Below are 26,548 nucleotides of genomic sequence, written 5' to 3'. Positions count from 1 at the left end.
CAGAGCAGCAGTCGCAGCGGACGGCTCATCTCCCTGCACTCACGGACTGAGCGGCATAGGAGGTCCTTTGTCCCCACAGCCATCAGACTGTACAACAGCGTAATATAGTGCAGGGGACCTTGACCTCTGACCCACACACCTGTTTTTACACCTGTTTTTATACATGGTTTTTCATACACCTGTTTTTATACATGGTTTTTCATACACCTGTTTTTTACACACTTGTTTTATACACCTGCTTTTATCTCATCACACTTATTTTTTATCATGTGCTTATTTTTAATTCATGTTGCAGACATAACGTGAAACAATTGAATGAGAACTGTCAATGTCTGTATACTGTGTGAGCTGCGAGATACCCTGAATTTCCCCAAGGGGATTAATAAAGTATCTATCTATCTATCTATCTATCTATCTATCTATCTATCTATCTATCTATCTATCTATCTATCTATCTATCTATCTATCTATCTATCTATCTATCTATCTATCTATCTATCTATCTATCTATCTATGAAACAGACAGCTTGAAACAGTTTGAATATGAAGTAGTTTGAAACTGTTTATTTATTATTATTATTTTTTTGATTATATTTTTCCCCCTCCTTCTTTTTTCCGATTTTTCTCCCATCCCACTGTTAGTCGTTATGCCAATTCCCAACCCCCTTCATGGTTGTTGCGCACTTTCCCCTACTGTTGGTCCGAGAGGCCGGAGACTGTCACATGCTTTCCTCCGACGCATGTGCAGCCAGCCAGCAGCCAGCCTGGCCGCGCAGATTCTCACTGGGAGAGTGTAACGTGTGGAAGGCCGCACTACCTCTCACCAGATCCTACCTTCGCTGAGCAGGCGCCCTGACCGAACTGTAGGGGTCGCTGTCCACAACGCCCAGGACCCACCCACCGCTCCCCTCCCCCTAACTCAGCCAAACGAGTTAGTATAGCGATCAGCCCGAGCCAAGGCAATGCTGACTCTCCGGGAGTCGAGACCGCAGCCTCTTGCATTGGTGACGAGCACAATCTCCGCTACGCCACCTGACCGCCCCTGAAACTGTTTGAATATGAAGTGGTTTGAAACAGACAGCTTGAAACAGTTTGAATATGAAGTAGTTTAACTTTGAAACAGACCGCTTGAAACGGTTTGAATATGAAGTGGTTTGAAACAGACCGCTTGAAACAGTTTGAATATGAAGTGGTTTGAAACAGACCGCTTGAAACGGTTTGAATATGAAGTGGTTTGAAACAGACCGCTTGAAACGGTTTGAATATGAAGTCGTTTGAAACAAGCAGCTTGAAACGGTTTGAATATGAAGTGGTTTTAAACAGACAGTTTGAGTGAGAAACAGCCGGTCCTCTCACATGCTGGCTCTCAGGTCCCAGATCTCCAGGTGTTCCTCGTTAATGGCCCCGAACACAGTGGCACACCTGGGGGACCACATGATGTCATAGACCGACCCCTGGGCAGAGTTGAACCCCAGCACGGGCCTGAGCAAGTCCCGCCTCCACAGCTGGATGGTCCAATCGGAGGAACAGCTCAGGAAGACTTCGGGGCAGAAGGGAGACCATGTGATCCGATACAGAGGAGCCTAGGAGAGTGCAGATCACAGTACACTTTAGATAAGATAAGATATTAATTTATTGATCCCCTTGGGGAAATTCAGGGGCTTGAATTTACATTCAATCACTTGCCCCATTAGCGTATAATATAACCGATAGGGCATACACATTGATGATGGCGCCGCTCCGACCGGCTGCCTCTCTGTTCGCTCCGTCGAGACTGTGTTTACTTTTGTTAATATTTATAGTTTTTAGAGTTTTGTGCGTACCAACTGTTGGTGCATTTAATGTATATGACCGTCAGTCACTCATAGACATTGGATTACGGGAAACTTACCAACTGGATTACTCGCTGGATCAGCTTTCTGAACCGCATCAATGGCCTGAAGAAATTCTCCGGAGATTAGGACCAGACCCTTTGTTCCCAGAGCCCAGGAAAAGACGACGAGGAAAGAGGGCTGGGATCCGTAACAGGCTGAGATCCAGACGCCACCGCACACCACTGCCCAGTATATTGCTAGCCAATGTACAATCAATAGACAATAAACTGGATGACATCCGAGCAAGGATTCAATATCAAAGAGACGTTAGGGACTGCAATGTCCTTTGCTTCACCGAAACATGGCTCACACCGGAGGTTCCAGATCACGCAATTCAACCAGCGGATCACTTCTTTATCCATCGCAAGGATCGGTCATCAGAGTCCGGTAAACAACGTGGAGGAGGTATTGCCTTCATGTTTAACAAAAATTGGAGTGATCCAACGAACGTGAAGGAATTATCCAACCACTGCTCCCCAGAACTGGAATATATAACCATCAAGTGTCGTCCTTTCTTCCTCCCGAGGGAGTTAACGGCGATCGTCCTGATCGGAGTGTATATTCCACCGCAAGCCAGCAACAAGGTTGCGCTCTCCAGACTACACGACGAGGTAAATAGAATACAAGTGGCTAACGTTAACGCAGCCATTTTAGTACTGGGAGATTTCAATAGCGCCAATCTGAGAAAGGTATTGCCTGACTTCTATCAGCATGTGACTTGCAACACCAGAGGCGGTAACATCCTAGATCACTGTTACACGCAATTTAAAGGTGGCTACAAGGCTCATTCTGATAGTGGCTTTGGTAAATCAGATCACGCGTCAATTTTTCTTTCACCAAAGTACAAACAGAGAATTAAAAGTACTCCCGTAGTCTCGCGAGAGGTGCAGAAATGGGATCTGACGTCAGAAGAGACGATCCGGTCAGTGTTTCACCACACAGACTGGATTGTGTTCCGCGACACAGATAACATTAATGCCTACACGGAGACAGTGCTGGACTATGTTTGTACTAGGGTGAAAGAAACAATCCCCACTACCAAAATGAAAGTTTACCCAAATCAAAAACCCTGGGTAGACAAATCCGTCCGTGAAGCTCTGAGAGAGCGCACCAAAGCATACAATGACGGCCTAGTGGCAGGCAACATGAATGACCACAAGGTGGCGCGACACAACGTAAGGAGGACAGTGTCAGAGGCCAAACGGCGCTACAGGGATAAAATTGAACTCCAGTTTGAACAAGCTGACTCTAGAGCTATGTGGCAGGGGCTCAAAACGATGACAGACTACAAAGGCGCCTCCCTCAAACTGAACAGTGACATCTCCTTAGCAAACGACCTCAATACCTTCTATGCGAGGTTTGATGCTGGTAATAACAACACCAGCTCACAAGCCTCGGCAATGGGGGGGGGGGGGTCGGCTGCTGATGGAGGCGCAGTGTTCAGGGTAACAGAGCATGAGGTGAGGCGGACCTTTAAAAAAGTGAATATCAGGAAGGCAGCAGGTCCGGACGGCATCCCCGGCCGCGTCCTAAAAGTCTGTGCCGACCAACTGGCCCCAGTATTCACTGACATATTTAACCTGTCCTTAGAACAGGCTGTCATCCCCACCTGCCTGAAGAAGTCCACTATTATCCCTGTACCCAAAAAATCCAAGCCTGCTTGCCTCAACGACTACCGCCCTGTAGCTCTCACCTCCATAGCCATGAAGTGCTTTGAGAAGCTAGTAAAGGGCTACATCTGCTCCTCCCTCCCCATCAACATGGACCCCCTGCAATTTGCATACCGCCCCAACAGGTCCACGGAGGACGCCATATCCCATGTGCTGCACACAGCAGCATCACACCTGGACAAGAGGCAGGGGAACTATGTGAGAATGCTATTCATCGACTACAGCTCGGCATTCAATACCATAGTCCCCTCCATACTCATAGCCAAGCTCAGGGACCTGGGCTTGGGCTATGACCTCTGCCAGTGGGTCTTGGACTTCCTGACTGGCAGACCCCAGGTGGTGAGAGCAGGCAACTGCACCTCCTCATCCATCACCCTCAACATAGGGGCCCCCCAGGGCTGTGTTCTGAGTCCCCTCCTCTACTCCCTGTACACACACGACTGTGTGGCTCAGCGGAGTAGCAATACAATCGTCAAATTTGCTGACGACACAGTGGTGGTGGGCCTGATCTCTGCCAACGACGAGAGGGCCTACCTGGAAGAGGTCAAGGTCCTGGCGGGATGGTGCCAGGAAAACAGCCTCTCCCTGAACGTCAGCAAAACAAAGGAGATGATTGTGGACTTCAGGAGGTCGGGGGTCAAGGACTACAGCCCCCTCAGCATCGACGGGGCACCGGTTGAGAGAGTCAACAGCTTCAAGTACCTCGGAGCCTACATATCCGAGGACTTGACATGGACCACACACATTAACAGTGTGGTGAAGAAGGCACGACAACGCCTCTACTTCCTCAGGCGCCTAAGGAAGTTCCAAGTCAGCCAGAAGATCCTTAAGAACTTCTACTCATGTACAATAGAGAGCATCTTGACCGGCAACATCACCTCCTGGTTTGGGAATAGCACTGCAAAAGACCGAAGCAGACTACAAAGAGTGACACGTTCAGCCGAACGCACAATTGGAGGGGGGCTCCCCACCCTCCAGAACATTTACTACAAGCGTTGCAAGGGCAAGGCTAAGAGAATCATTAAAGACTCCAGTCACCCGAACAACTGCCTCTTTGAACTGCTGCGGTCAGGCAAGCGATACCGGAGTCTCAAGGCGAGCACAGAAAGACTCAGAAGTAGCTTCTATCCCCAGGCCATCAGGCTGCTAAACGAACAATGAATGAACACTACACAACAACAACCACCAAACGCACATAGCACACACATCCACACGCACACACTCACTTTAAACAAACACACTGTAGCACCCACTCCACACACTTTATAGCACACACCCACTTTAAACAAACACACTGTAGCACCCACTCCCCACACTTTATATTTATGGATGAAGGATTGCACTACAACTCGTACACCTTACTGTAAATTGTACCTAAAATTGTACCTCATCCCATTTCTGCTTTGCACTAGATAGTACTGTACATTAGTACACTGCATAGTATTGTGTATTGTATATTATATGGTAACTCAGAACATTGTACATATGTCTATACCGAACACTGTGACCTCATTTTCTTCTTCTAAATTCATGCTATATTATGTTATTATGTTATTTGATACTATCTTGTCTAGCACAGTCTCTGGAGCGTAACAGTAAGAAGCATTTTGTATGAAAGTATTCTGTACTTCTGTATGACAACTATTAAAGAACTTGAACTTGAACTACAGACGCTCATCTGCATCTTTGTCTACTTTTCTCATATTTTTTTTATTCAGTCTTTCTACTATTACCCTGCCCATACCTGTACCTCCCCTCCCCCATCCCCCATACAGCTATGATGCCCACATTTCCCCACAGGGATCAATAAAGGAATATCTTATACTTGTCTTGTCTTATCTGATCTTATCTCAAACTGATCTGATCTTATATTCACCTTTTCATTGAGGAAATGTTGCTTCTTTAGCAGCTAAATCACAGAGTTGGACTGAACAAGAGAAAGCTCTTCCAACACTGGATGTATGGTGAAATTAAACCACACAGAGAAAGCTCTTCCAACACTGGATGTACGGTGAAATTAAACCACACAGAGAAAGCTCTTCCAACAGGGATGCACGGTGAAATTAAACCACACAGAGAAAGCTCTTCCAACAGGGATGCACAGTGAAATTAAAGCACACAGAGAAAGCTCTTCCAACAGGGATGCACGGTGAAATTAAACCACACAGAGAAAGCTCTTCCAACAGGGATGCACGGTGAAATTAAACCACACAGAGAAAGCTCTTCCAACAGGGATGCACGGTGAAATTAAACCACACAGAGAAGGCTCTTCCAACAGGGATGCACAGTCAAATTAAACCACACAGAGAAAACTCTTCCAACAGGGATGCACGGTGAAATTAAACCACACAGAGAAAGCTCTTCCAACAGGGATGCACAGTGAAATTAAACCACACAGAGAAAGCTCTTCCAACAGGGATGCACGGTGAACTTAAACCACACAGAGAAAGCGATTCCAACAGAGATGCACAGTGAAATTAAACCACACAGAGAAAGCTCTTCCAACACAGGGATGCACGGTGAAATTAAACCACACAGAGAAAGCTCTTCCAACAGGGATGCACAGTGAAATTAAACCACAGTGACACAGAAATATCTTCCAACAGGGATGCACGGTGAAATTAAACCACACAGAGAAATCTCTTCCAACAGAGATGCACGGTGCAATTAAACCACACAGAGAAAGCTCTTCCAACAGGGATGCACGGTGCAATTAAACCACACAGAGAAAGCTCTTCCAACAGGGATGCACGGTGAAATTAAACCACACAGAGAAAGCTCTTCCAACAGGGATGCACGGTGAAATTAAACCACACAGACTAGGTTAAACTACCACAGTGATCCATCTCATTATATAGACTGTCTCTGGTTAAACTACCACAGTGATCCATCTCATTATATAGACTGTCTCTGGTTAAACTACCACAGTGATCCATCTCATTATATAGACTGGCTCTGGTTAAACTACCACAGTGATCCATCTCATTATATAGACTGTCTCTGGTTAAACTACCACAGTGATCCATCTCATGATATAGACTGTCTCTGGTTAAACTACCACAGTGATCCATCTCATTATATAGACTGTCTCTGGTTAAACTACCACAGTGATCCATCTCATTATATAGACTGGCTCTGGTTAAACTACCACAGTGATCCATCTCATGATATAGACTGTCTCTGGTTAAACTACCACAGTGATCTGTGTCCTCATGATATAGACTGGCTCTGGTTAAACTACCACAGTGATCTGTCTCCTTATGATATAGACTGGCTCTGGTTAAACTACCACAGTGATCTGTCTCCTTATGATATAGACTGTCTCTGGTTAAACTACCACAGTGATCCATCTCATTATATAGACTGGCTCTGGTTAAACTACCACAGTGATCCATCTCATGATATAGACTGGCTCTGGTTAAACTACCACAGTGATCTGTCTCCTTATGATATAGACTGGCTCTGGTTAAACTACCACAGTGATCCATCTCATGATATAGACTGGCTCTGGTTAAACTACCACAGTGATCCATCTCATTATATAGACTGGCTCTGGTTAAACTACCACCGTGATCTGTGTCCTCATGATATAGACAGGCTCTGGTTAAACTACCACAGTGATCTGTCTCCGTATGATATAGACTGGCTCTGGTTAAACTACCACAGTGATCCATCTCATTATATAGACTGGCTCTGGTTAAACTACCACAGTGATCCATCTCATGATATAGACTGTCTCTGGTTAAACTACCACAGTGATCCGTCTCCTCATTATATAGACTGGCTCTGGTTAAACTACCACAGTGATCCATCTCATTATATAGACTGGCTCTGGTTAAACTACCACAGTGATCCGTCTCCTCATTATATAGACTGGCTCTGGTTAAACTACCACAGTGATCCGTCTCCTCATTATATAGACTGGCTCTGGTTAAACTACCACAGTGATCTGTCTCCTTATGATATAGACTGGCTCTGGTTAAACTACCACAGTGATCCATCTCATTATATAGACTGGCTCTGGTTAAACTACCACAATGATCCATCTCATGATATAGACTGTCTCTGGTTAAACTACCACAGTGATCCGTCTCCTCATTATATAGACTGGCTCTGGTTAAACTACCACAGTGATCCATCTCATTATATAGACTGGCTCTGGTTAAACTACCACAGTGATCCGTCTCCTCATTATATAGACTGGCTCTGGTTAAACTACCACAGTGATCTGTGTCCTCATGATATAGACTGGCTCTGGTTAAACTACCACAGTGATCTGTCTCCTCATTATATAGACTGGCTCTGGTTAAACTACCACAGTGATCGGTGTCCTCATGATATAGACTCTACCTTGTGTCCTGTGTACGTCTCCAGAAACTGCTCGTGGTTGGAACAGGAGCAGCTGTGGACGTGTCCTTCCTCTGTTCCGACCAGGTAGACGTTCGAGTCCTACAGAGACAGAGGCGTATACATTTATAAATCTCTTTGATCCAAAGCGCTTTACAATTTGTTGCAACAATTATTGTACAATACAAGATGGGAACAGATGTATTCAAATTAACAAATGAACATTAGATTAAAGGAAGTCATGTTAAATCTACTGTAGCAAATATATTTTCTAACCTTGATATTCATTAGAAATGCAATTGTTGTGCCTTCAAAGCATTACATTTAATATTTTACATAATTAATTATGAATATAGATTTATACCTCCTCATACTGTACTTGTCATCTGCATTTGTGTACGGAAGCCGAGAACGGCAATGTCTTTATTTATAATTTTATTGCCGTTTTCTCGCGATAACGACTTATTATTTCGGTATCTCGATATAATAAAGTCTGTTTTCTCGTGATAACAGATTAATTTATTTCATTAGCTTGGTGGGATAATTATCCAGATCCATGTGCAGAACTCTGAGATCTGAGATGACACAGTAGGTAGTAGTATAGGTATAGTAGTATAGACATATTAGCATAGCAGGCAGTAATATAGTTATAGTAGTATAGACATATTAGCATAGTAGGTGGTAGTATAGGTATAGTAGTATAGAGATATTAGCATAGTAGGTAGTAGTATATGTATATTAGTATAGACATATTAGCATAGTAGGTAGTAGTACAGACATATTAGCATAGTAGGTAGAAATTCTGTAGTACGTATAAAAGAGTTTAAATTAAATTAAATGCTGTGATCAGTTTACCGCGGGGTGGAAGTCGATGCAGAGCCCTGGAGCCTGTCTGGAGATAAACGTCTTCTGTTCACCAGCCTTCGTCTTCTCATTACCTGTCCTCTTCAGCTTCATCACGTCTGCAGAGGAATACACGTCAGTGTTAGAGAGGATACATGTTATAGTAGAGGAATGCACATCAGTGTTAGAGAGGATACATGTTATAGTAGAGGAATGCACATCAGTGTTAGAGAGGATACATGTTATAGTAGAGGAATGCACACGTCAGTGTTAGAGAGGATACATGTTATAGTAGAGGAATACACACGTCAGTGTTAGAGAGGATACATGTTATAGTAGAGGAATACACATGTCAGTGTTAGAGAGGATACATGTTATAGTAGAGGAATACACACGTCAGTGTTAGAGAGGATACATGTTATAGTAGAGGAATACACACGTCAGTGTTAGAGAGGATACATGTTATAGTAGAGGAATACACACGTCAGTGTTAGAGAGGATACATGTTATAGTAGAGGAATGCACACGTCAGTGTTAGAGAGGATACATGTTAGAAGTTATAGTGTACCTATACTAGGTATGTGTACAGTATTATATCTATACTAGGTATGTGTATACAGTAGTGTACTTATACTAGGTATGTTTACTAGGTATGTGTATACAGTATTGTACCTATACTAGGTATATTTACTAGGTACGTGTATACAGTAGTGTACCTATACTAGGTATGTGTATACAGTAGTGTACCTATACAGTCGAAGCCTTTGTGTAGGAACCACTTGCAGATCCTGCCATCGGCCGACACAGAGATCAGAGCTTCTCCTTTGTCCAACATAGACACATCTCTATCTTGCTCTATCCACTTAACCTGCCACACAGGACTGCTGTGTTTATGGACAGACTCACTAGAGAGAGAGAGAGAGAGAGAGAGAGAGAGAGAGAGAGAGAGAGAGAGAGAGAGAGAGAGAGAGAGAGAGAGAGAGAGAGAGAGAGAGAGAGAGAGAGAGAGAGAGAGAGAGAGAGAGAGAGAGAGAGAGAGAGAGAGAGAGAGAGAGAGAGAGAGAGAGAGAGAGAGAGAGAGAGAGAATAGAATTAGCAAGAAGAGAGAGAGGGACAGTAAGAAGAGAAATAGAGAGAGAAAAGTATAATAAGGAAGGGAGATTAGATAGAAAAAACAGAATTAGCAATAAGAAAGAAGAGAGAGAGAGACAGTAAGAAGAGAAAGAAAGAGAGAGAGAGAGAAAAGTATAATGAAGAAAGGAGATGAGATAGAAAAAAAGAATTAGCAATAAGAGAGAAGAGAGAGGGAGAAGTAGAAAAGTATAATGAAGAAGGGAGATGAGATACATAAGAAAAATAGAATTAGCAATAAGAGAGAAGAGAGAGGGAGAGAGAGATGGGAAGAGGAAGCGTTATTCAAGCTGACATACTTATTATCAGGGGTGCACATAAGTGGTGTGCAGGTGCACATGCCCCATCTAAATAAACAATGCACGGCAGATCAAAGGATGAAACACGTTTGTGTAGCGGACATTTTGGGACAGATGGTACTAAACACTTCGATGGACTGCAGACACTTCGGAGCAAGAGTAGACAGGGTTTTGGTGGACCTGCTGACAAAGGTAACGTCTATTTTACCGAACCCCATCATAAAACATGCCTTTGTAATGATCCCAGCGTCAGAAAACTATTCCGTGAAGGGTTTGTGAATCATTCTACTATGGTCATGTTACCTTTGACCTGGAAATAATATAGGTGGCAGACGAGCAACCCGCACGAAATGCGCATATGCGCACAAAACACATCATATCTCGCGTTCCAGGAAACGGAACTGGATTATTTTGAAACAAGGCGATTTTTTGCATGGGATAGCGCAGGAACGAAGGTATGTAGAATTAAAAGTTTTTTCCCCCTGCTGGCGCCAGGGAGTACAGATGGAAAAACAGTCAAAGAGTGGCAGTCAAAGAGTTAAGCAGTTACTGTAGGTGTTCCTCCACCTTTAAAGAAATGCCAGACTGAACCTGAACCAGACTGAGGACAGCGGGTGGTAGGACAGTGGGTGGTAGGACAGTGGGTGGTAGAACAGCGGGTGGTAGGACAGCGGGTGGTAGGACACTACAGTGGGTGGTAGGACAGCGGGTGGTAGGACAGTGGGTGGTAGCACAGTGGGTGGTAGGACAGTGGGTGGTAGGAAAGCTGGTGGTAGGACAGCGGGTGGTAGGACAGCGGGTGGTAGGACACTACAGTGGGTGGTAGGACAGTGGGTGGTAGGACAGTGGGTGGTAGGACAGCGGGTGGTAGGACAGCGGGTGGTAGGACAGCGGGTGGTAGGACAGCGGGTGGTAGAACAGCGGGTGGTAGGACAGTGGGTGGTAGGACAGCGGGTGGTAGGACAGCGGGTAGTAGAACAGTGGGTGGTAGGACAGTGGGTGGTAGGACAGTGGGTGGTGGGACAGCGGGTTTTCTTTTTGTAAGTATCCATTTTAGGGTTCAACACAGAAAAAAGGTAAAAATATTTGTAGGTAAACTAGACTTGTGTTACAGTGTGATTATTAGTACCCAACACAGGTGGTTGGCTTTGAAATGACAACCTGTCTGTGGAGCTATGGCTCCACCTGCTGGTGATAATAAGTAACACATGGAGAAAAGGTCTTCATTGCGTGGTATAAAAAGTGTACTGGTTTCATACTAATAGTTAAAGCCTATTAGCGAAACCTTTTTTAAACGGGTATATTATCATGTATCTTTGCAACAGCTGAGCCCTTGCCCTGAAGAACCATATACTGTACGTCCATTTAGCAATCTTTTGGACAGCCCATGTATTTGCAGTTGTAATGTTAATCTAAATGTGTGTGGGAGTGTGCATGTGATATATCAACAAGAAACTACTGAACCTCTACAGTTTTTAACTGTGAATGAACACAACACTCTAACTTACCATCTCTCTCTCTCACCTGTTGTCTATAACCAGTGAGTCCTCTTGTCTCTGGACGTTGTATGTGGCAATGCTGCCGTCATACATCCCCACGGCCAGCAGGACGGGGTTACTGGCTGAGAAGTCCAGAGCCGTCACACCACTCTCACTGTGGAACACCCTCTCTGGCCACTAGAGGGAGGGGCACGTGGTGAGATGTGAGACAGACAGACAGGACAGACAGACAGACAGACAGACAGACAGACAGACAGAAAGAAAGAAAGAAAGAAAGAAAGAAAGAAAGAAAGAAAGAAAGAAAGAAAGAAAGAAAGAAAGAAAGAAAGAAAGAAAGAGAAAGAAAGAAAGAAAGAAAGAAAGAAAGAAAGAAAGAAAGAAAGAAAGAAAGAAAGAAAGAAAGAAACGGCTTCTAACTTACTGTAGGGTTTTTGTAGGACCAGCAGCAGATCAAGCCTGCTTTCTGGTCAACCTGACCATAGCCCACAGCCAGGAGGTCCTGAGAACATTATTACATTAAGTCAATAATAAACAAGGGCATTGAATCCCAAGTTCAAGTTCTCAAGTTCTTTAATAGTTGTCATACAGAAGTACAGAATACTTTCATACAAAATGCTTCTTACTGTTACGCTCCAGAGACTGTGCTAGACAAGATAGTATCAAATAACATAATAACATAATATAGCATGAATTTAGAAGAAGAAAATGAGGTCACAGTGTTCGGTATAGACATATGTACAATGTTCTGAGTTACCATATAATATACAATACACAATACTATGCAGTGTACTAATGTACAGTACTATCTAGTGCAAAGCAGAAATGGGATGAGGTACAATTTTAGGTACAATTTACAGTAAGGTGTACGAGTTGTAGTGCAATCCTTCATCCATAAATATAAAGTGTGAAGAATCCTTGTGTTGTGTTAATTACAGCTCCACTAAATGATGTAGATGAAGAAATAGCAACACATTGTCTTATAGGGACTAATTCCTTATCATTTCACTGAGCTGAACATAAGGATTCAATGTCCCCGATGACATCACTGGTGGCCTTATTCAAACTAATTTACTCCCAATAACTGTCAAACTAAATGAATGTGTAAATCAGCGTTGTTGTTTTGGTGAAGTGCCCCTTTAATGCGTGTGATCCTCAGTATGGTGGTGCCGCTGGTCTTGGTTACCGGGTTCTTCCGGTTCCAGGCCATGCTGGTGACGGGGCGTCCTGCGGTGAGCTCACAGTGGAAGGCCCAGAGTCTCTCCAGAGCCGGGGAGCCGGACCCGCCCTCAGCCACGGGCCTGGCCACACCGTCAGGCTCTACACTCAACACATATACATACATGATTATTGTTAGGGATGGGATCGAATATTCAATCAATGGTGGTTGAGGCCTCGTCGTTAGCCAAAACCCTTCTTTGTTAGCCGAAGCTAGCCTCCTCGAGGTCCTGTTCGTACTTACACCCGGAAGGAACTCCACATTATAATATTCTCGGCATAGCAACGACAGGCCCGGCCTCTCTTCTCGTTGCTATGTGACACGCTGTCATGGCAACTGCTATTCACCTTTAACACGCATTAAACGTCCGTTCTATTGATGTCAAACTCTATCTCTGACCATTCTGCCTGCTCTCAGTCCTTATCAGTTGTTATGTGCTGAACGACCTCGGCATGCACACACCCTGCTTGCTGCTACCACACTGACTCTCTCTGACCGCCTCCTTCACCACATCTACCTCTCTGACCTGGCTATAAGTAGATGCTGTCATCCACCAATATTTAACACTATATACACCTTGAAAAACCTATATTTCCTTCAACTGGCACCCTCGACAAACTATCGTACGCTGTGTGTAAAGATGCTGGCATTTTTCATGCCAGATATTTGCATCGGTCTCCTCGACGACCACTCAACTCCTCCGTCTTCATCATCGATTTGCTCATTCTGGACACTATCCCGCCCCACCATCAGTCTCGCACAAATTATTATTCCGCTCTGCGCCCCCTGCCTTCAACCCATTCTCCCAATGTTTCCAAGCGTAACTTTTGTCACAAAATGACTCCCCTGAACACCCGCTCACTTAGCTATAAATCATTATTATGCACTGTTGAACGAAGTCACTTCACCCGGTTACAGTTATATTGAGAAATCACGGACGTGGGGGTGGATTAGCAATTTTCTACCGATCCAGCATTATACTTACTGCAATTACTGCTTCTGAATTCACCTATAGAATATTTTTTTAAATGTATTCCGCAACTTTCTAAAAGCTCTGTGGATATATTATTAAAAAAAGAAAAGATTTCTCTACATAAATGTTTAATCTATAGCACCTTTAACCCCTTAACTGCTCCCAGTGAGCAGGTCGGCACCTTGCATGGTGGGTGTGTGAGTGTGTGGGTGTGTGGGTGAGTGTGTGTGTGAGTGTGTGAGTGTGTGTGTTAAGGCTGAGCCCGAACGTTCGAACGTTCGTTCGTTACGCTGACATTCGGACTTTAATTAATAGGTTCGAACGTTCGGTGAAAAAAAAATAAAGGATGCGCACGGGGTTGAGGTGATGTGAATGCGAGGCGCTCGGCTCAACCAGTATGGTCTGCCGGGCTGCAGCGGGATACTATTTCTCAACCAGAGCTCTATTTTGATTGACAGGCGATTCTGCCAATTACGTCACACCGCTTGCACCCGCCTCTGCTGTTACCACCAATCGGCAAGCCTCAACAGACTTACCGTAGCTACCGGGGAGCCGTAGTTAGCTCCCCGCCGAGTAAGTAATCGGTAACAAGGTTTCCGTAGGTGAACCTGCAGAAGGATCATTAATGAATACCATCCTTTTTCGGCCACGGAGCGCGAGCTTCATGGCGGGAGGTGGTTGCGTTGGAAACAACAGCAGGCGCACGGTGGACAGACCCGTCCACCGTCTACCTCGGAACGGTGGTAGGGCGGACGGGCGGCAGGCGTGTTGGGAGCCCGGCCGTTCCGAGGTAGACGGTGGATGGGTCTGTTGAGCCGAGGCGTGCGCCTCTCCTCCCGGCTCCCCTCCCCGTCGACCAAGAGTGAATACCTGTTATTGAACGTGTAACACTAACTATATAACGTTCGGTTAATGCCACAAAACGAATGCATTTGTTTATCTAGCCCCTTACGTGACTGCAAGGGCTATTGTTTATCATACTTTGATTCAGTAGCTTGTTTATTTTCTTCTGAGTGCTTTGTTTAATTACATGTTTACATGAACAGCCACCACTGTAAACAACATGTTTTTCACCAATAGACTATGCAATGCCGCCCTCCGTAGGATCTATAATAATACAATAAAAAAAAAAAGTATTATTAAAAAAATGAAAAAAAAATTTATTAAAAGATTTTAAAAAACGAACGTTCGAACGTTCGTTCGATAAACCCTGGCGAACGTTCGAACCCTAAAAACAGGGTTCAGGCTCAGCCTTAGTGTGTGTGAGTGTGTGTGTGAGTGAGCGGGTGAGTGTGTGTGAGTGTGTGGATGTGTGAGTGTGAGTGTGTGAGTGTGTGGGTGTGTGGTGGGTGTGTGGGTGTGTGGTGGGTGTGTGGGTGTGTGAGTGTGTGAGTGTGTGTGAGTGTGAGTGTGTGAGTGTGAGTGAGTGTGTGTGAGTGTGTGGGTGTGTGAGTGTGTGAGTGTGTGGGTGTGTGAGTGTGTGGGTGTGTGTGGGTGTGTGAGTGTGTGAGTGTGTGAGTGTGTGTGTGGGTGTGTGAGTGTGTGAGTGTGTGGGTGTGTGAGTGAGTGAGTGAGCGGGTGACCATGAGGCATCAGTTGCAAAGCGTTCTATATGAATGCAGTCTCTTTACCCGGTGGTCCAGGCAGCCGCCTGTAAGCAGCCAGCTGGGTCTGGAAGACGTTCTCCAGGACCGTCCTCTCCATCACCAGCAGACTCTGCCGGAAGCTGGCTGAGAGCAGGACCAGCGCCGGGTCCTCCGCCTCCGAATGCACCGCCGCCTGGAGCTCCACGCGCTCTGAGCGCATGCTGGAGCCGCTGACTGCAGAGAGAGCAGACCGTCACGTCAAACTCTGTGTGCAGGCAGCGAGTAGAGTTACCCATCGGCTCAACAGCCAAAGGAATCTTTATTTCATCTCGGAAAGATCATAGAGAGCAGGCTCTCCTTTTACAGTGAAGTCAAGAGGTATTATAGAGGAATACATAATACAAAAACTATATAGAAACGGAAAAGTAAATCAATTAAACAATTTAAAAGAATCAAAACAAGTACAGACTGAGGTGAAATGGTTGGCCATTATAGATTTAAACTGACCAATTGATATTAAAGTATTGAGTTTAAGTTTTAAACATTCCACGTGTCGGGGGCACAGAAGCTAAAAGCAGATTTTCCTAATTCAGTACAAACTCTGGGGACTCTAAGCGTACAAGACGATCACCAGAGTGAGTGTGATGAGGTCCAGAGTTCCAGTCCAGTAATGAAGTGATGCAGGCTAGAAGATCATCAATAATGGCTTCATACAGAAACAGATGCCAGTGCAAGTCACACAAGTCATACAGGACACAGTGATGGAACCATAACTGTCTCTCTACCAGAGAGGACCAACCTCATCATACAGGACACAATGATGGAACCATAACTGTCTCTCTACCAGAGAGGACCAACCTTATCATACAGGACACAGTGATGGAACCATAACTGTCTCTCTACCAGAGAGGACCAACCTTATCATACAGGACACAATGATGGAACCATAACTGTCTCTCTACCAGAGAGGACCAACCGTATCATACAGGACACAATGATGGAACCATAACTGTCTCTCTACCAGAGGACCAACCTTATCATACAGGACACAATGATGGAACCATAACTGTCTCTCTACCAGAGAGGACCAACCTTATCATACAGGACACAGTGATGGAACCATAACTGTCTCTCTGCCAGAGAGGACCAACCTTATCATACAGGACACAGTGATGGAACCATAACTGTCTCTCTACCAGAGAGGACCAACCTTATCATACAGGACACAGTGATGGAACCATAACTGTCTCTCTACCAGAGAGGACCAACCTTATCATACAGGACACAATGATGGAACCATAACTGTCTCTCTGCCAGAGAGGACCAACCTTATCATACAGGACACAGTGATGGAACCATAACTGTCTCTCTGCCAGAGAGGACCAACCTCATCATACAGGACACAGTGATGGAACCATAACTGTCTCTCTGCCAGAGAGGACCAACCTCATCATACAGGACACAGTGATGGAACCATAACTGTCTCTCTACCAGAGAGGACCAACCTCATCATACAGGACACAGTGATGGAACCATAACTGTCTCTCTACCAGAGAGGACCAACCTCATCATACAGGACACAGTGATGGAACCATAACTGTCTCTCTACCAGAGAGGACCAACCTTATCATACAGGACACAGTGATGGAACCATAACTGTCTCTCTACCAGAGAGGACCAACCTTATCATACAGGACACAATGATGGAACCATAACTGTCTCTCTGCCAGAGAGGACCAACCTTATCATACAGGACACAGTGATGGAACCATAACTGTCTCTCTACCAGAGAGGACCAACCTTATCATACAGGACACAGTGATGGAACCATAACTGTCTCTCTACCAGAGAGGACCAACCTTATCATACAGGACACAGTGATGGAACCATAACTGTCTCTCTGCCAGAGAGGACCAACCTTATCATACAGGACACAGTGATGGAACCATAACTGTCTCTCTGCCAGAGAGGACCAACCTCATCATACAGGACACAGTGATGGAACCATAACTGTCTCTCTGCCAGAGAGGACCACCCAACCTCATCATGAGTTCAGAATCACTCCGGCCGACAGTGAGTTCAGAAGTGATGGTATAGGTATGAAAGCCACTACAGATGTTGTTCTCCAGGTGTGGTCACCTATGCTGGCGGTGCTGACCAGTGACATGGTCTTGTCGGGTCTCCTGCTGGTTTCCATGGTAACCTCTTTACAGCCGGCCGTGTCCTCCTGCTCCGCCCCGACCAACGAGTCGTACATCTCCCAGTTGCTGGCGCTGGTGCCTGGAACAGGTAATTAAAAGGAAGGGTTTACATTCTATTTTGTGTGTATTTTAATAACAGGAGCGAGAGACTCTCAATTGTTTGAAAAAAAAATGTTTTACACAACAAACAATTGAAAGTCTCTCGCTCCTGTTATTATTGTGCTTCATACAGTGAGTAAAAAGAATGATGACCAAACACTATACAAAATATACAATATACAAAACTACAAAGGAGGATTTGTACTACAAATGTTTTACACAACATTTTTTTGCATTTTGTACTTTTGTAGTACAAATCCTGCTTTGTAGTTTTGTATATTGTATATTTTGTATAGTGTTTGGTCTTTATTCTTTTTACTTACTGTATGAAGCACAGTCTCAGGGGGCTCACACAGAACAAAGCATTTCACTGTAATGCACATGTACCTTAATATGTGACAAATAAAACAAAACATGAACTTGAACAACTTCTAGCCTTAGTTACTAGAGACATCCCACTGACATCACAGACTGGAGGGTCCGCGCTCTCTTGATCTGTAGCTTCAGGAGAGAGTGGTGCCTGTTCACAAACACCCACTGAGCTGAACGTACTGCTCCCTGTGAATTATTCAAGCAGGTGGCGTCCCCAGGGTTTCCACAGACATTGCTAAATGAAATTCAAGGACTTGCAAGTACTTTTCCAAGCACTATTTTTCATTTTAAAAGGGCATTTAAAAGGATACAATTCACTTTTAAATGCAGTTTTTATAGAAAAGAAAATCGGATCCAATATGTATGGCTTAAAACCAATTTCAGACTATTAGTTACACTTTAAATAAAAAATATATATATTTCCTGATTCAGACATTTTCTATCATGGATGAACAAAACTTTCAATACAGATGGTTGATTTGAATTTCAATGACCTTTTAAGCACATTGTAAAAAAAAAATGCTATTTTCAAGGAATTCCAGGCCTTGATTTTTTTTGTAAAAAATCAAGCACTTTAAGCACTTCAAGGACCTTGTGCGAACCCTACGTTCCCCTTCAAGTGGAAGAGCCTCACCTGCATCCGCCCTGACGACCCGGTCGCTCTGGACCCCTTTGCTCTTGGGAGCTCCGTTGGACGTCTGCATGGAGCGCTCCACGTACCTGTCGTTGCCCATTCTGTTCTTGCAAAGCTCGGCATAGAGTCTGCTTCTCTCTCTGCACACAGGAGACAAGAGGAGAGAAGAGGAGAGTATAATAGACTGGAACAGAGCAGAACAGAGTAGAATAGAGTAGAAAATAGTAGAATAGAGTAGAGAAGACCAGAGTAGAAAAACTGAGTAGAACAGAGCAGAGTAGAACAGAGCAGAGTAGAACAGAGCAGAGTAGAACAGAGCAGAGTAGAACAGAGCAGAGTAGAACAGAGCAGAGTAGAACAGAGCAGAGTAGAACAGAACAGAGCAGAGTAGAACAGAGTAGAGTAGAACAGAGTAGAACAGAACAGAGCAGAGTAGAACAGAGCAGAGTAGAACAGAGCAGAGTAGAACAGAGCAGAGTAGAACAGAGTAGAACAGAGCAGAGTAGAACAGAGCAGAGTAGAGTAGAACAGAGCAGAGTAGAACAGAGCAGAGTAGAACAGAGTAGATTCGAGCAGAGACAAGCAGATTAGCAGAGTAGAGTACAATACAGCAGAGTAGAGTAGAGTACAGTATAATACAGTAGAGCAGAGTACAGTACAGTACATCAGAGCAGAGTAGAGTACAGCAGAGTAGAGTAGAGTACAGCAGAGCAGAGTAGAGCAGAGCAGAGTCAGGGCTCTACAGTGCGACCATTTCACTCGCAGTTGCCTCTAAAGATTTATTTGTGCGAACCGGAAAAATCATTTAGGAACACAGTGTGCGAGTAATAGTTCTGTTTCATTATGGCTTTCGCTCAGCATCATCTGCACTGTACTTCACTTCGTGCACGAGCACTGAATAAAAAATTCCACCATGTACCTTTACATCCCAACATTCGTCTGGCCACACCCCCATCCGCTTACCTTCATAAGCAGGTGTGTGGTCACCTACTCGCCTCCTTCTTCACTTTCACCACAAGGAAGTGCCTTCGGTAGATCCCCACTTGACGAGGTTGTTAGTAGAAGAAAGTTGGAAAACAAAAGAACGGGAAGATACGTTGACATCATATCTTTATTTTCTCTCTCACTATTTCGAGAAAATACGGCGATATTGTCTTCGTTACTGGAGTGTCTGGAAGATGATGATCATTCTGACCTTCAATGGCTTTTTCGTATTAGGAGCTCACGCCGCTGACATGCTCTGCAACTACAGTCCTCCGGCCATACCGCTGGATGTGGGAAGCACCGACTGTTGTGAGGAAGCGGTCGCTTCCAGGGTGGGGTATGTACTGTTTTGCTTGCGAGCTCTGGTTGTTGTTGATGCTGTGGGGGTTGGCTGACAATTTTACGAAACGCCGACTCCAGACTGGGGTCCTCTGCTCGGCTTCTCAAACGGCGGTCGGAGGATCTTGGTCTGACGCCCATGATGGTCAATCTAGTGGGCCGCGACCAGGTCCTGGTGAACCCAGGATTCTCTGGACGAGCGGATGCTTCTCTGTCCCGTGCAGGCCCCATCTTTCACATAAAAGTGAAAGTACACCCTAACGAGGAAATGTGGGCATAGGATCTTCTTTATCGGGAGTTCCATGCTCAAAGTCGGCTGCAGCCCGAAATGGGAATTGTGCTGGCCCCGCTGTATATCTGGATCACCGTTGAAAACTGTGTTTGACATTCTTTTTCTTTTCCCTCTTAGGATGGGGAGGGACTTGGACAGCGGCCTGTCTGACGTGTGGCTTGTTATGTCGTTGTGTACAGTTCAGGTGATAGCTGCTTAGCTGGCGTGCTAGTTTGTGGCCTACTGTGTTAGCCAGTCAGCTGTTAGCTGCGGCGCTAGCTCGCTGTGTTTACCAGGCTAGTAAACGTTAGCTTGTTGCTATCAGTCGGACGGCTGTTAGCTTAATGCTACACTGTTGAAACGATACTGTGACTATAACATGCCTTGAAACACTCTGACTACGACGTCATCTTTGACAGAGGATGTTAGTCGACCCTACACCCGGTTGCCAGTGCCAGCGAGGACTTCGTCAACATGGAGAACGGCGGCTGGGTGGCGTTGCGGACATACCCTCGTCACCGGCGCAGGAGGTGCTGGGTTCAACTCGGTGTCCCGTTAACCTGTGTTGCGGTTCTTTCGGCCTGCGTTCTGGGTGAAGGTAGGAGTCCCGACCGGACTTTAAACACTTCTTCTTTTCTTCCCTTCTAAATGTTTTGTAATAACGATGTTTCCAAAACATGTGTTGCTGCAATACATTGAGGATACGACGCGTGTTGTGTGTGAATTGTCTTGTCACTGGTATAGCTTCTCTCTGTAGTGAATCGGCGTTGTTTTTTTACGTGTGTAAAAATGAACTGGTTTGGTTGTGATGAGAACATGTGTGTTCATGTAACGTTGTACTTGTACCGTGGGTGAACTCACAACTAAGAGGGTTAATTAAACCTGTAAAGCTATGCTTAGTGACATGTGATTGAGGAATGAATCTTTTTCTCAGCCTGTGATGACAATGAACAGTATGTTCACACATTAACAGAGGTGCCTGTTTGCCTTGGTCGTATCAAGGGTAAGACAAGAGGGGTGTCCCCCCCGGTTTCCCTGGGGCTTCCCCCCCTCCTCTCAGACATGTTGGTTACAATATATTGTGTCACTGTGTTTGTGGGGATACGATGTAACCCTCAGCTTAATGGCTGGGGTTGTGCTTTCCGCTTGAGAAACTATTTTTTCCTAAAAGAAAAGATTGTTTGGTCACTTATCATGTGTGCTTAGCAAGGCCTGTGGCCAATACATAAGAGGATTCTGTATTCTCCTCTGTAAGAGTGTACTTTTGCCATTTTTTGTTGTGATGAAGGGTTGTGTGTGTCTTGTGATCTACAACTGAGTTAGGTTTGGCCCACAGAGCACATGTGTAAGTCTGGTATCGGGGCTCTTAAAGGGGCCCTCTCTGTTCTGTGTTTTTTTCCTTAGTAAACATCAGATAGCAGGTTAGCACATGAGCTATGTGAAGCTGTTAGATACTTCATGTAGCATGCTATGACTGGGTCATGCTCTACTTGTCATTACATCGTATCATGGGTGAGGGGTCGTAAAGGGGTGAACTGGTAATCCTTTCCTCCCCTTTTTCTGTTGGTCAGGGGTTAAAACCACCTGTCCTTCAAGGTTCCTGTCACGTTGCTGTTCGGCACGTTACAGGGTACGAGGGGGGGGGGGGGGGGGGGAGTTTCCTGGTCCCACGCCCTGGAAGATTGGGCGTGTGCACCGCGGAAATTCCCCCGCCATAGAGTACGTCACTGAGCGCATCTCTGTTGGTAAGACTTCCGTGGGTTGTTCGGGTCCATGTTATGGATCTGTTTCAGGGAGTTGTCAGCGCTCCTCCTCACGAAGCTCCTCCTCAGGGAGAAGTGCCTTCTGTGAGTTCTGACTCTCCTTCCCTGTGAGGGAGCCTCCTCAGAGTTTCAGAGCCTCCTCCTCAGATTGTCAAGGTGAGTAGAACTTCAAAAAGGAGTTCTGCTCTATTGTGTGTGTATTCGATTCAATTCGATTATTGGGTGTGTATTGGTTCAGTGCCTCCTCCTCGGAGAGCCCTACCCCAAGTGTTACATAGCTCAATGTTGCAATATATTCTTTTCAATCTATACAGCTCGCGTGGGAAGTCTCTCTGGGGATTTCCGTCTCCTCCCTGTGGCGAGGGTGGCGGGATGTAAAAATGTTAACTATTTTTACCCTCAGCTGCGTCACGTGGGATTCATGTCAGTCTGTGTTTCTTTCTTTTTTAAATAAAAAGAGGAAGGAACATGAAGCACGACGGCTCTGTGTCGTTCTCCCAGGCGACTTGGAGGAACAATGTTTGGTGTCTTGCTAGACTATCCATTGATGTGTTTGGGTCTCAACGCGTGCATAGTGCTGGCTCGGGGTGTTTCTGTTAAGAATCATGCAGGGGCTAAGTGCGCCTTGGTTGCTTGTTATTAAAACAGCGTTTTTATAGGGCAACTGGGATGGAGTTTCGTCTCTTCCGAGCGCCAGTTTACTAGGTTGTCTTGATGAATTCTCGTTCATATCTGGGGAATGTTAACGGAATAGATCAGAACATAGGTAGAGGGGTCTCACGCCCTTGGGGTGGGCCACTGAGCGCGGTACAAATGGGACCGTCTGGGTGGCGCCCTCTTTTCATGTTTTAGATCGACACGCATACCTACCCCCTTTTCTGGAGTGGGCATGTCGGCGTGGTTAGGGCACGGGACTGGTCTGGTCGCACTGGTCCAGGTCAGTTAACCCGTTGTCCGCCAGGGATGCAGATCTGCTGTTCTGGTACCCTGAGGGACTTGTGCTTTTTTCGGGGGGAAAAATGCCGGGTCGGCCCGGGTGTCACAGGGTTAGGCGTTATGGAGACCCTTTGTGGGGTACATGTTGTACTCTGCGCTATTGTAATGGCTTACGGCCATACCAACCTGAACACGCCCGATCTCGTCCGATCTCGGAAACTAAGCAGGTTCGGTCCTGGTTAGTACCTGGTTGGGAGACCGCCTGGGAATACCAAGTGCAGTACGCTTAGGGCTGGTTCTCCATTCTTTTCGCTCCTATCTCACGCGTGGCGAAGAGGGGGCTGTTGGGGTGGTCTTTTGGACCTCCTCTGGTAACCCTGGGTGCTTCCCGAGCCGCCGGGCCCGGTCCGAAGTAATGTTTCGTCGCCCTGCAGGCCTGGAATAACCCTTTTTTGAAAACTGAAACACTTGTATTGCGGTATAGCCAGTGTATACCCGCAGGTGTGTTTTGGATTTTTTTCTTGATGGGTTATAGGAACAACCACCGCATGTGGTACCAAGAGGGTGGTTGATTCCCTGGTGTGTTGGAGCAGAGTCAACTCCCGGGTTACCCGGTTGAGTGTGCCCCTGCACGTTCATGACGTCTGCCAATCATGTCAGCCTTCTCTGCCTCGACCCCTCTGGGTGGTTTTTTTTTAATGGAGGCTTTGTCATGGTGATCAACAACGCCAGCATACGCCCCTTCTGCCGGGGGGCTGTTTTCAGTTGACTCCTTTGGCGCCTGTCTCGTCCGCAGTGCTCCAGGCTCAGGTTACAGCCTGCTGCCTGGTTTCCCCGGTGCGCTGCCTGCTTCCGTTGGTTGAACTTTTTGAGTGCTTACGGCCATGCTGACTGCCTGTTCTGCAGGGTCAGTGTGCCAGGCGGTGTGCTATTGGGGGGAAAGTGCCCGCTCTTGGAGGGGCCTTATCCGAATACGCTGGCGATGTGGGGGGCGGTGTCACTAAGTGACCGCCTGGTGGGGTCTTGATGCCTGGCGTCATGGACCTCTCCGGGCCCCCTTTTTCCAGAGGATCGAGTCCCTTCAGTGGGTCTGGGTCTTCCTTCGCGCTCCGCTGCTACAGCCTTGCCACGGGGTTGGGTTTGCTCTTGACCCCATGATTTTGGGGGCAGTAACGAGGTTTGTTCCTTCCGTTCGTTCCCTGGTGGCATGCGGGTTGTGCGTGTGTGTAGTCGTGGGGTCAAGCCACGGTCTGCTCACCCTGTGCGTTGAGTTGCTTGAGTTCCTCTTCGCACGGTCGGATCCGTCTCCCTCCCGTAAGCCTCCAATAGGGGGGGTATCCTCCATTAGGGAGGGTCGGGGGGCTCGGTCCTCCCCGGTCTGATGGTTGTGGGGGGCCTCAGCGGGGTACATTTGTCGAGCTATGGCTCCCGCTTAGCTCCTCTTGTGCAGATGATGCTGAGCGAAAGCCATAATGAAACAGAACGTAAGGTTATGTATATAACCAAGTTCTGTGAATTATGGCGACGCTCAGCATCAGACGCCGCTGCAGCCCTTGATCTCGCCTTGTGGTGAAAGTTTGGGAAGGAGGCGAGTAGGTGACCACACACCTGCTTATGAAGGTAAGCGGATGGGGGTGTGGCCAGACGAATGTTGGGATGTAAAGGTACATACAGGAATTTTTTATTCAGTGCTCGTGCACGAAGTGAAGTACAGTGCAGATGATGCCGAGCGTCGCCATAATTCACAGAACTTGGTTATATACATAACTTTACGTTTTGCGTAGTGGGCGTGTCAACGCGCAATTGTCATTACATAATATACACAGAGCAGCGCGGACCTTCAATTTTAGAAGCTATGACATCTAGCTATTCAGCCCTGCGTTTGACAGCTCTGTGACAACTTATCTCACGAGTCACGCTGTTTCTGTGTGTAAGGAAAACTCTGCAAGCAACTAATTGTCTAACATGTGTTATATTCAGCACCACATATCTGTGTGAAGCTGGCTTTTCATCCATGACAGCTCTGAAAACAAAATATAGGGCCAATTTGAGCCTTGAGGATGACATGCGTGTTGCCTTGTCAAAGATCTCCCCGCGTATTGACCGTATTATTAGCCAGCAGCAGCAGACCTCGCATTGAGCTATACATTTCCACTGAGTTTTATGGAAAATTGTGCAGCTGCAACAGATAGCACTTTAGTGATAATTTTCTGTAATTTTATTTAAAGAAATATGCTATTTGATTTACTACTACAAGCAGTGTAATGTCAACAGTACTAAGCCATTTAGATCTGAAACACCTGTTAATAATGCATTATATAGCCTGCATATACACACAAATGTGTTTCCCGGTTTCTTAAATAAACATTATTTTGAAAGCAAGCACTTTTGTCATCATTGTAGCAAAAAAGACAGGACCGGAAAAGTCTTTATCGTATGTAGGGGTGCCCTGGAATATTTTATTGAACACAGGGGTGCCTTGGCAGCAGAAAGGTTGAGAACCCCTGGAGTACAGTACATCAGAGCAGAGTAGAGTAGAGTAGAGTAGAGTAGAGTAGAGTAGAGTAGAGTAGAGTAGAGTAGAGTAGAGTAGAGTAGAGTAGAGTATAGTAGAGCAGAGCAGAGTAGAGTACATCAGAGCAGGGTAGAGTAGAGTACATCAGAGCAGGGTAGAGTAGAGTAGAGTACACCAGAGCAGGGTAGAGCAGAGTACAGTACAGTACAGCAGAGTAGAGTATAGTAGAGTAGAGTACTTAATGAACTGATTAAGACACTTGGACACTTGGACTAATGATTCAGTCATTTGGACAGAGTTGTTAAAACTCACTCCACTCAAATCAATAAGAGTTATAATTCACTCTACTCAAAATCAAACTTAAATTGACGTGGCTGGGAAAATGTTGCCAGTCAGTCAGCCAAAACAAATTTCTGGACGACTCCAAGGTCGTCCAGAGTCGAAGGCCCTCTTGGAGATAGGAGATAAGGACGGTACATGGCGTTCCTTTCCCCAGCACCACTACCTCCCCCACCCAGGACGTGGCTTGTGTACTCCCCCCCCCACCTTCCCACCCAGGGGTGTAACTAAGGGATGTTTTCAGAATGCAGTTATTGTCCCCTGCACGATAATAAACGGTGACGCGATGTGATAGGACCACACGGAAAATGGCTGCTTGTCCATCTCTGAGCCATTGTCATGCAAAGTCAAGTAGCCAGGTGAGCACCCGGCGCTAAGTACCTACTACCGACCACAGCTGTCTTTGCATATCAACAACAGCCCAGTTTTCAGGTGTGTACAAAATAGGCTACATAACACCCCTCCCCTCAAAGTTTGGTGTGAAACTGTGAACGAGATTGCCATGAAATGCAACAGCATTGCTTGGTGTTTGTGAAATATCTGTCTGTCTGTCTGTATTTAAAAGCCTCTAGGCCAGGGGTGGCCAACCAGTCAGAGACTAAGAGCCACAAAAAAATGACTGTGGTACCACAAAGAGCCACACCATATACCAGCGTT

At 45.8% G+C, this 26,548-nt stretch overlaps 1 protein-coding gene across 1 annotated transcript in view; it reads right to left on the bottom strand.

Annotated features, from left to right (window-relative positions):
• dnai4 (dynein axonemal intermediate chain 4) overlaps positions 1-26,548 on the bottom strand; it is a gene marked incomplete at both ends in the record, with an annotated part of 65,175 nt that overhangs the window by 4,995 nt on the left and 33,632 nt on the right. The window contains 10 exons of the mRNA XM_084311279.1: positions 1,357-1,583; positions 7,895-7,993; positions 8,747-8,853; positions 9,482-9,639; positions 11,689-11,840; positions 12,085-12,162; positions 12,847-12,980; positions 15,484-15,672; positions 17,578-17,718; positions 18,745-18,884. Coding sequence (XP_084167405.1) covers positions 1,357-1,583; positions 7,895-7,993; positions 8,747-8,853; positions 9,482-9,639; positions 11,689-11,840; positions 12,085-12,162; positions 12,847-12,980; positions 15,484-15,672; positions 17,578-17,718; positions 18,745-18,884 — 1,425 coding nt within the window. The remainder of the gene's footprint in view (positions 1-1,356; positions 1,584-7,894; positions 7,994-8,746; positions 8,854-9,481; positions 9,640-11,688; positions 11,841-12,084; positions 12,163-12,846; positions 12,981-15,483; positions 15,673-17,577; positions 17,719-18,744; positions 18,885-26,548) is intronic.

This window comes from Notolepis coatsorum (assembly GCF_963971535.1).
Source record: "Notolepis coatsorum genome assembly, chromosome: 3".
In the NCBI taxonomy this organism is placed as follows: domain Eukaryota; kingdom Metazoa; phylum Chordata; class Actinopteri; order Aulopiformes; family Paralepididae; genus Notolepis; species Notolepis coatsorum.
Note: the sequence above shows the minus strand (reverse complement) of the source record. Positions and strands in the feature narration are given on the sequence as shown.